Genomic DNA, 11,626 nt, shown 5'->3' on the forward strand with positions numbered 1-11,626 from the left:
CGATTACTAAATGCGTTGGCAAAGAATTTGGTCGTCGATTCGTTGTGTCGCGCGATTAATAAGTTACTCGTAGGCGCAGCACTGTTTACAGCGGGGTCATCCCTATGTTCCCCGGGGCCTATGTTCCCCGGGTTCTATGTTCCCCGTTTTTCCCAAAAAGGGTCCTATGTTCCCCTGTAGCCATACATACCGGGGAGCATAGGACCCTTTTTGAGAAAATCAATCAATCTTTAAAAATATTTAAACTTTGACGCGACATTCGCGTGATGACAGCCAATCAGCGTTCAACAGCGTGGCCACTGAGTGACATGTGTAACGTAACAGCCAATCAGCGTTCAACCGGCCAACTCAGTGCAGCGCAGTCCGGGGTGAACTGCAGCATGGAGGAGAAAGTGATTGTTGCCGTTTGCGACTCCCGGAGCTCTTTATATTTATATAATAGTATATAATATAATATAATTGTATAATAATATCACGGCCAATAATACCACGGGAGCTCTCTTAGGGCTTGGGCTTCTCGGGGTTTGTTTACCGGCGTATGAATAGACTGCGTCAGGTTCTCCGACGTCTCTCCCTCTTCCACAAAAGGTAAAGACATCCAATGGTAGTTATCTCTGCCGGAATTTGGCAGTAATGGTGGAAAAAGTAACAGACCGGGGAACATAGAACCCTTTTTTTTAAAAAAAGGGTCCTATGTTCCCCGGTCACATACATATCGGGGAACATAGGACCCTTTTTGGGAAAAGCGGGGAACATAGGACCCTTTTTTAAAAAAAGGGTCCTATGTGCCCCAGTCTCATACAAAGAGGGGAACATAGGACCCGGGGAACATAGACACGCTCCCTTTACAGGGTTTCCCCAGGTTTGATCAAACCAAATTTAAGACTTTTTTTTGACTTTTTTAAGACCACTTCAATGAAAATTAAGACCTACATCGCACCCATTAAGCAGTCGTAAAACACGGTCGTGCATATGTTATTCATGTTTTTTTGGAACATATGAAACATTCATGTCAATACATTAATGAATGTGCCAAAGGATAAGTGTGCACTCACCAATCAAAGAGCCAAACTGAGGGCCTAACTCAAAGTCTAGAGGCCTGATGTCTCTTAAGACCATGTACCCAGAAATGATAATAAAAGATTAAAAAAACAATACACAAAGTGATGGTGTGAAAGTGTAGCTGTATTTTTGGTTTAAATATCAAACATTCAACACACAATATAAAATATAAACAAACAAACTCTTTTCAAATTGCTGTAGTTTCTCAGCATTCAAATTTCCTCAACCATTTCAATGAATCCACCACTTGCCTCGTTGACCTCTTTTACTAACTCCTTCGTAATGTATGGAGCCAGCCCGAACCCTAACCCTAACCCTAACCCGTCCACAGACATGGTGACTAATGTATGATAGTAAGCATTATTGGCCCTTAACACTAACATTCGGAAACAACACTGCCTCAAAAGGATATTGGCCTAAGCAACACCAGTGGAGGCTATACTTTTCCCTGAACTTTTAAACGTTGCAAACGTGCAAAAACATAATTATATATTTATGTGGCATTCAGTCCAATGCTTAAAATATATCTGTGGCATTCAGTAGGCCAATGCTGTGGTAAAGTGTGCAAAGTATGACCAAGTGTTTCTTTCTGTTCAATAGATAGAACTTTATCAATCCCCTGTAGGAGAAATTTGTTAATGTTTGTCCCTATAAAACAATAATGGCAACAAAAAAAAAAATACAAAACATGACGGTAACTCTGAAGTCAAACCGTCCAATCTGAAGGCTCTACTTAACCACTCCCCCTACTCACTTCCAGCAATGCAAAGCGAACAGAACTGAGGTGGGGAGGGCGTAGCTTAAGTAGTTTGTGACCGACCCAGAGGAACGCAACGCAAATTCAATGTGAACATGTATGAGGCTTTAATAAAATCCCGGACGATTTTGAAATTCCGCCCGGACACATTTATTTTTATAAGTGTCTCAAAAAGAGGGCATGTCTGGGCAAAAGAGGACGTCTGGTCACCCTTCGTAAGGGGAACCCATTTGATTCCTACCTGTTCCACTGTTAAATAGTGGCGCAAGTTGGTGGGCGCTATCCTGGTAATTTCTCTGCGTGAGAAATACGAAGTGTGGCGTGTGAGCGTGTGCATGGGTCGAATTGCGTGTCTCACGCCGAATGCGTGAGACTTGAGATCCCTGCTTCCCCATGATGTGGCGTCTCCTCTCGACTGATTATGTTTGTTGAGATTGCCGGCGCGAAAACCCAAAGTATTGTTCGCGCATACTCCAATAAATGAGACGTTCTCTGACGTTACGCAAAACCCCGATACGCAAAACGCCCCCTATTTTCCCCTTGTGTTACAGTCCGGTTGACTACGAAAACATATCCTAGTAGGAAATTTAAGACCATCTTTAAAAAATTAAGACTTGGGTAACGCAATTTAAGACTTTTTAAGGCCTTAATTTAGGAACATGAAATTTAAGACATTTTTTTTACTTTTAAGACCCCGCGGCTACCCTGCTTTACAGCCAGCCGCCAAAATGTTGGATCATGGTTCATGCACGCCCACATCGAGCTTTAGTGTGAGCGACCACAGCTTGTATTTTGGTCATATGTTAACACTGGACTGTAGGCCTACATAAAAGTGTTGTACCTTCACTGTCTTTGGGTTAAAAAAACTCCTTCAACTCAGTATCCGTCTAGTAGTCCAACCGAAAACTGTCAGCTGCTGCTGCTGCAGACGTTGTGCATACGGGCTCGGAGTCGGCACCGCGTGCATCAACAGTCATTCAAAGCAGCGGTAGTAATCACACAACCGGACGGTGTAGAAAGTCCCGTCAGTTAAAAATAGTGATGCAGTTTTTAAATCCATGTTAAAATTGGCAGGATATAGAGCTAGTTAGCTTAAAAAAAAATATTACAAGTTCTATTTCAAGGAGTCTCAAAAATGGTATCAATAGGTTTGACCGGTTAACCATGGACATCCCTTATATACATATAAAAGTATATCATACATTGTATGTTTTTTCTTTGTGTTATCCCAGTTATGTTTTTTTAATTGTTTTATTATTTAATATTACTTTTAATAGTTCCGGGACGTTGGAGCAATAACCTGGTGTTTTTACACAAGTAATGTTCAGTTTTTGAATAAAGATGCGGCAATTACAAATGTTTATTTTTTTTATCCGATTCATCGAAAAAATAATCGACAGATTAATCGATTATTAAAATAATCGTTAGTTGCAGCCCTACCGCATATCATATATGTGTTAAGTTCTCTTTAACGAAATTTACATGACGACTCAGTGTTTCTGAAGTTGCAGAAGAAAACAATTCCTTGATTGAACTAGGCCTATTATTTGGCCATTTGAAGATTGAAGTTCATGTGGTCATAGCGGAGTGTTAGCGGAGACTGCCAACGCGCTGTCAAAATATCAACTCATCAAGCTCCAATGCACTGGCTCGTAAAGGAGATGGAAGATGGCACACTCATTGGTTTATTGCATGTTACGCCCAAAACACACCTACGGGTAATTAAGCTAGGCAACTTCAAACCAACCCATTTTCGATTCGCATCGGGCGCAAGAGTCATTTATACGCCGATAAATATCAACAACGCCATAGATCTGCCCACAAAGCTATTTGGGTTTCGTGTTTCATACTTAAAATAGGGCCCATAGACAGAGGCGCTGTGTTAATGATAGCAACCCCTGCTGATGCTATTATGTTCTGTGGCTAATTGTCTAGCTTTCACCTGCTTCCAGTTGCCAATTGGCAATCATCGCCTACACCTGGTGGTGTAGGCTACTTAAGCAGACCAGACCCTGGAAGCAGTCTCTCTCTCAACACGAAGATTTGCGGCTGGGCTTAAGCCTTGCCACCTCTTCCTTTTTTCTGTCTCCTGGGTGAGACCATTATTGTTCGGCATTTGGCCGTTTAAGGTCAACGGCCAAATGCCGTTGACCTTAAACGCCATTTGTCACTGACTTTATGCAGGAACCTGAATAAATTCCCCATTTTTCAGTCTATCTATTCCTGCCTGAGCCCAGACAATTGGCCATAACATGATTTGATTGGGGGCTCGTACCCGTGGGTTCTGACTCTTTGTCACAAGATTTTGAATTCAGCCTTTTTGTTACAGTCTCATCTCGTCGGTTAACATGTTTACAGTTTTTTGCAAGTGTGCGGAATAAGGTAAGCGCATTCTTGGGTGAGTGGAGTTCCTGTAGGAAGACCGATTTTTTTTTTTTTCTTCACTTTTTTTCCCGGGCAATATCTGAGGAGGGGATCCTTGGAAGACCTCAAGCTCAGTATGGCCAGAAGATAGGTGAGGCATAGAGCTTTCAGTTTAGGGAGGAGGGAACTCCGCTGATTCAGTTAAGTGCATTGTTCCGTTTGCAGTGTTTCTCTGTGTTGCTGTTTTGACCTTTGTTTGTTGACTGTCTGACAAAAACTTTTTGCGCGGTTGGGCTCTGTTCCTTGGAAACATTACTGCATTGCATATGTAACGCTTTGTTAAGCATTGTTATAATGATTGATAGTCATGTTTAACCATACACAAAAAATGATGTCGATTTTCGGGAAACTCTTCTTCTCATCTGGGCGCTTTCAGCATTCTCTGTCAAAGCTCGGTTGCGTCCTTCTCTGCCCCCTCGCCCCCCTCCTGCCAACCCAACTCCGTTGTGATTGGTTACCTTCCTTGAAGCGCGCGAGCGGCCAGATTTGACCAGGCATATGGGGGCGCGGCAGGAGTGCCTCTATGTAGATGATTTCCCGGAAATGTGAACAAGTGAATCGCAAACGTTGTCCCGAGTGTTTAGCAGCAGGTCAGCAGTCAGCAGGGAATACGTCGAAATGCATGTACGTCATTATTTGACACTTAAGTATGGTTAAACATGACTATCAATCATTATAACAACGTTTATAGGTCATAAAAGTCGAAAAAGCATAATAGGTCCCCTTTAAGCTTTGCTTGATTCCGTAACTAGGGCTACTTCTAAAATTGCTGAGATTTTCCGTGTGGATAGCTATTTTGTCCATTTCGAACGGGTCGCGACTATGTTGGCCTAGATCTGTTTGGCCCCTCCTCCTCCAGTGTGTGCTGGTGGGGAAGGCCCAACAGGTCTATTTGTCTTCATCATTAGAGCAGAGTGCAGATTACGATTGGGTTAAGAGTGCGATGTTGCTCGCATATGGGCTTGTGCCTGAAGCCCATCGGTTGCGTTTTTGACACTTGCGTAAAACCGATAGACACACCTTTGTGGAATTCGCCAGAGAGAAAGAGGCGCTTTTTAACCATTGGTGCGCTGCACAAAATGTCACCGATTACACGCAACTCTGTCAGTTGGTTTTAATTGAAGAGTTTAAAGACTGTCTTCCTGATGCCGTGGCAATGTACATCAACGAACAGAGGGCTACGACTCTCGATAAAGCCGCTGTTCTTGCTGATGAGTACGTGCTGACTCATAGAGTTGGCATGCGCGACAGGCCGCGGAAGTTTGAGACTTTGAACAGGGTGAAACCGCCGTCTGAGACTAGCTCAGCACGCCAACCGGATAGCTCTCATCGTCCCGCTAGTGAAGTTAAGTGCAATTACTGCAAGAAACCTGGTCACGTTGTGGAAGATTGTCTGTGACTGCAAAAGAAAAATAATAAGGGTACAGGTTGTATTAGCACTAAACGTAGCTTGCCTGCAACTCCGTGTTAAGAGGTCAATGAGTGTGATCAGAGGGTTATAAACCATTTGTGCGTATGGGCTACGTTTCACTTCCAGGCAGTGACAAACTAAAACCTGTTAGAATCCTTCGTAACACCAGCGCTAGCCAATCCATGATATAAGAGGGAGCATTACCTTTCTCAGACAAACTGCACTAGGGAGTAGCGTACCGGTTCGTGGAATTGGTATGACTTTTGTTGGAGCAATTTAGAGGTCAGTAGTTAATACTTGCCACCACCTGGGGAGGTTTATGAAAATAGCAACTTCCGGTTGGGGGGAGGGGGGTGGTGTGGTGTTTATGATGGGTCATAAATCATAGACCGCTTGTGTGTTGTTATGTCTGCGTTGAACCTGTAGGGGGCTTGTGAGCTTGTATTGTGGGTGTGTACCTCAAATAGTTTAAAAAGGGGTGAGACGCCTGCTGTAGGGTCATAGCATTCAACAGATTGTCGTCAGTGTTCTTTTCGTTCAAACATGGACTGCTCATCAGAAGATACCCAAGGATCAAACAGCACTAAATGGATGTATAGGGACCCTCGCACCCTGTCGCCTCTGTCTTCTCCCGCCAAGGACTACTCTGCATCGAGCATTGTGGACGGTGAAAGCCAGTTGTCTGAGGGTACGTCCGGCTTTAGTACCCCTGTGTCTAACTATGTCAATAGGTATGGAGATGCGGCACTGCTAAATGCTCCGCTCAAAAAGACGAGGCCTGTTCCAGGCTTGAGAGACAGGACTGCTGGGGATTCATTCACACGTTGGCGAATACGGCTTGGAGTACGTAATATCATGGGTCGATGGAGGGGTCATTTTGAAAGTTAAAGATTGTGCTACAGAGTGGCAGTTGACCGTTCATGAGTGGAATTTTTTCTTTGAGATTTTATGCCCCATGCTAGACGGTGTCAGGGGCACTTGGCATGTAGGAACCCATGTATTCAATTGGACTTTTCAGCATGAATCGAGGATTCATCGCATGGATGCAAACCATCATACGAAGAGACCCCAGGAGTTCATTTTTTTCAGACGCAGTGTTGATACAGACGAGCTACCACAGTGCTATGATATGCATTGCATCGGTAGCTCTCCTCTACGCACCAGTGTTTTAAAAGCTGCTGATTATTTTGATAACGTCTTTTTCATACAGTGGGCTGATTTGTCATCACTACGTGCAATTTTTGCAGAGATTGATTCATTGGTTAAGACGAATGAAGAGCCAGGGCGCACATCTGATGAATACAGAATGCGCCTGTTTGAGCCGACTGGTGCTGATGAGGGGGTATATGGTGTGTTTGAGTATGTTTAGGGCTATGTTACCATTAGAAAATGTCTTAGAGGTATAAGAAAGCGGGCTACATGCTAGTAGTATTAAGTGTGTTTTAAATGTGTTTTTTGATAGGTTATGCATAATATGTGTGTCGTGTGTTTTTTTTTGTTCATATTCTAATGATATATTCTGATACGCTATGCAGCACAGGACAATGATGAACATGTACAAAGTGGGGGCGTGGCTATGGAGACTGGTGATTTAAAGGCCGTACAATCCGTACAACACTGGCTTCAGGAATATGCCGTCTATCTGGCCGGAATCTGTCCTTCCTACACATCGGAGAGGACAGTGAGCTGGAGGTGGACAATGCTATGAGAGATGACGGATGGCCTGTATCAACACAGATCCGTTTAAACCCTGCGGCGCTGGGTGTTCTGCGATTTACCACTGGTGTCTGCGTGGCAGCCATCATCACACATCAGAAGCAAGCGGACTGCTGGGGGTGCCAAAGTGATTGCCCAAGTCAACGACGCCATTGCTGCATGCATGGATCGACACATCATCACTATGAATCCCATTACGATACCATATGTGATATACTGGATAGACACCCATTCCTGCTACTTTTAGAAACTGTTTTAAAGAAGACTATAGGGTTGACTGTGTCCCCAGGAAAAATCTATGGTGTGGTCGATTCTTTTCTATGTGATTTATTGGGCAACACCTATGATACCGAAAAACTGGATTTAATAACCAGCGAAGGTGTGTCCGATGAACATCTGCTTTTGATATATGAAGCCACACAAATGTGGCGTAATACATTGTCATTAGGTAATACAAGGCCTGGTGTCAAGCGTCGTTTATAATGGGGGTGTTGTTTTCTTATGCATATGATGCGGATAGCAAGTATGTATCAGATAGACTAGCCGTTTTGATGTATGCTGCCATAGAAAATGATACGTATGTCCATCATAATGCTTATATCAAACGTATGTATAAGGAATGGAATGATTTGGTCACGAAATTCTTGTATGATAAACCTACTGATCAAATGTTAGCTGAAATATTTACCCATTTCCCCGATGGGGACTGTTTTACCGTCGGACATGTCATGTGTATATGTGCTTTTGTATCGGATGTCTTGAAGTTGAATAATCCCTCAAACGCAGAGGGTATTAGAACTGCTCGCATGATGTCTTGTAAAATGGTGCATAAAAATAAAAATGCCTGTAAACTATATCTACGCATTGTATCAAGTGGCCAGACATTTTAAATAAAAGGATGGATAACTCTGATCAGTGTTTCAGTATTCGTTTTTTGTTGCAGTCATACGACATGGATAAACTGATGCATAAGACTTATTATGACCCCGCTGGACCAGGGGGTTACGGAGGTATCAATAAGCTACGAACAGCCCTCGCGCATAGTGAGGGTGCAGTACCTCCTCTAAAATATATCAAGAAATGGCTGCTGAAGCAGGATCCCTACACTCTGCATGTACCTGCACCGATACATTTCCGCAGAAATAGAGTATTGGTTAGTGGGGTAGATAGACAGTTCCAGGCTGATTTAGTGGATATGTCAGAGTACGCACCCGAAAATGATGGTGTGCATTTTCTGTTGACGTGCATCGATGTATTCTCAAAACATGCATGGGTTCGTCCATTACCGTCCAAGAGGGCTATCGACGTCGCTAAAGCTTTTGGTGATATTCTCAGCGAAGGGCGTATCCCCGATAAATTGCAGACTGATGCTGGTAAAGAATTTTATAACAAGATCTTTCAGCGTTTGATGGAGCGGTACAACGTCAAACATTTCTCTACATCTAACGAAACCAAGGCCTGTATAGTGGAGCGCTTCAACAGGACTCTGAAAACCAGCATGTGGAGATATTTAACAGCAGCCAATTCCAGACGATATGGGGATAAACTACAGGATATGGTCCATGCTTATAACCATTCATACCATAGATCGATAAAAATGACACCGGTCAGTGTTGGTAAAAATAATGAGAAAATGGTGTTTAACACACTATACAAAGCCACTCAAGAGCCGTTGGTGGTGTTTAGATATGATGTTGGTGACACGGTTAGAATTTCAAAAGCCAGAGCTACATTTCGAAAAGGATATGAGCAGACATTTACAGATGAATATTTTGTAATATCACAACGCATAGCGAGGTATCCTCCAGTCTACAAGCTGCATGACTATGCAGACGCCCCCGTCCAGGGAACATTTTATGAAAAAGAGCTACAAAAAGTTATAGTGTCTAAAAACAAAGTGTATAAAATAGAAAAGATTATAGATAGAAAAAGGGCGGGGTCTAAGAATCTATTATATGTCAAATGGCTGGGATGGCCGGATGCCTTCAATTCATGGGTTTCTGAAAAGACACTAGTCGACGCGTAAAGAGACATACAACCCAGTATAGCCAGAGTGTACTATGGATAAGGAGGTGTCTGGGGGTTTCTATGTGACTCTGGCGAGTAATGCTTCGCTAGGGATCTACCCACAAAATAAGATATGGAATTTTAGAACTAAATTAGCAAAATCTATACACACCAAGCAGCCCTATGAAGTAGGCCTAATTGAAGCTCAGTACCCATGCAGCTGGCATAGTTTTCCTACCGAGGACGCTACTATGACCGTTGCCAATGGTAAAACGGGTCATAGGACATCATGTCTAATAGTTGGTGGGCTTTATGATAGTATCGGATCGTTATTACTACAAATCAGCAAGACTTTGGCCAAATATGATACTGGCGGTAGAGTTATACTACACCATGAAGGTATTAGAAACCGCATATATGTAGAAGGAGACGATCACCTATCGCTCGTCTTTAGAGGAAAACTGGCTGCCATGCTGGGTTTCGATGCAGGGGTCAAGCTACCAGCCCATAAAACGTATGCAGCATACGCCCCCCATCCCACCGATATTCACGGGGGGTGTTACAACATGTTCATATATAGCGACATTGTCGACCATCAGTTGGTCGGAGATAGTTATGTCCCCCTGCTAAGGAGTATTAATATAACCGACACCAGCAGGAGACACTGCATTCACATGTTCGACAAGCCGCATTACGTACACGTAGCCCGAGACCCTCTTGGAGATATTGAAATTGATCTAAAGTCTGACCAGAATACAAATATAAAATTCACATATGGTAAAGTGATACTCAAGCTGCATTTTAGACCTGTAAAACAGTAGAATTCATAGCTCTATCTAGGGATGAGGGGGTATAGACCGCCATACGACGAGAACAAATATGTTCAGTATTATTTAAACCAAGCAGGGAGTGGGCTACCTGGCTATGAGGGTAGCAGCACACAATATGGAGCCGGCATCGGAGGGATGTTCCGTAGCCTCTTTAGAATGGCTATTCCGTTATTTAGGCGAGGGGTTAGCATAGCAAAGCCTCATCTGAAGACTGCTGCTAAACATATTATAGGCGACGTTATGACCAACATAGCCCATGCTGCATCTACGCCCAAACAGCAGGGGTCAGGCCTGAGGGTATATGCCAGAAGAGCAACAAAGTATCCTCCTATAGGGTGTGGGCGTACCCGTGCACCGGCACGACGTCGTAAACAGAATAAAAGATTGGCATCTATCAAAAAGAGAGCCAAACCTAAAAGGATCAGGAAGGTGGCAAACCGTCGTTTTAGAGGGGCGGCTAACGATATATTCATCTAGTATAGCAGGGGCTGAATAACAATGGCGTTGCTACATACCATGTCAGACGAGTGCATTAAGAGCGAACTGGATCTCTTCTCCCTGCCGATGACGCAGACTTCGATAGAAAAAAGTACATATATTGAAATACCCCCGCTATCGGCGCTAACAGATGGTGGACCCATAGAGTTCTTTGTATCGGCCAGTAGCGAAGACTATATAGATCTAAACAATACGTATTTACACCTGAGGATCAAGATTACTAATCCTGATGGAACAGACTTGGCTCCGGCGGCACCCGTGGGACTGATTAACTATCCAGGATGCACGTTATTCTCCCAAGTAGATATTACTCTGGGTGATAGGCTTATCACCCAGTTGTCAAACACCTATCCGTACAGAGGCATTATAGAATGCTTGCTAAACTATGGAAACGGGACATTAGACACCCAATTTGGCTGTGGTCTATTCCAGAAAGACACCCACGGTCATATGGACGATATTCTTCCTGGAGGCCTCAATCTAGGCTTAACGACTAGGAGCGAATATACGGGTCGAAGTCATATCGTTGAACTGATATCCCCTATACACGTCGATATGTTTTTTCAGGAGAAACTGTTGATTGACGGAGTTGATCTACGCATGAGATTCATTAGAGCAAAAAATTATTTCTGTCTGATGTCCGATGGTGTTGTGGAATACCGTGTATCTATAGCGTCTGCAAATGTTTTCATTAAAAAGGTATCGATAGCACCAGGCATCAAGCTGGCCCATGCCCGGGCGTTAAACCATGCTAACGTCAAATACCCCGTTGATAGGGTGTGTCTAAAGAATGTATCCATTGCTGCAGGCAGCAGAATATGCACACAGGATAATCTATTTCTAGGACAAATACCCAAGATGGTTATTATAGGTTTTGTGAATAACGAAGCATTCACAGGGAGTTACGCTAGGAATCCTTTC

General features: G+C 43.4%; 1 protein-coding gene across 1 annotated transcript; it reads left to right on the forward strand.

Moving 5' to 3' along the window:
• The first annotated feature begins 6,083 nt into the window (after positions 1–6,083).
• On the forward strand, positions 6,084–9,648 carry LOC132474853 (uncharacterized). The gene is made up of 2 exons (XM_060075740.1): positions 6,084–6,342; positions 7,190–9,648. Exon 2 carries the CDS (start codon positions 8,269–8,271, stop codon positions 9,394–9,396), a length of 1,128 nt encoding a protein of 375 aa, XP_059931723.1. The 5' UTR covers positions 6,084–6,342; positions 7,190–8,268; the 3' UTR covers positions 9,397–9,648.
• Positions 9,649–11,626: the final 1,978 nt, after the last annotated feature.

The sequence above is a fragment of the Gadus macrocephalus genome, chromosome 16 (assembly GCF_031168955.1).
Source record: "Gadus macrocephalus chromosome 16, ASM3116895v1".
Lineage (NCBI taxonomy): Eukaryota > Metazoa > Chordata > Actinopteri > Gadiformes > Gadidae > Gadus > Gadus macrocephalus.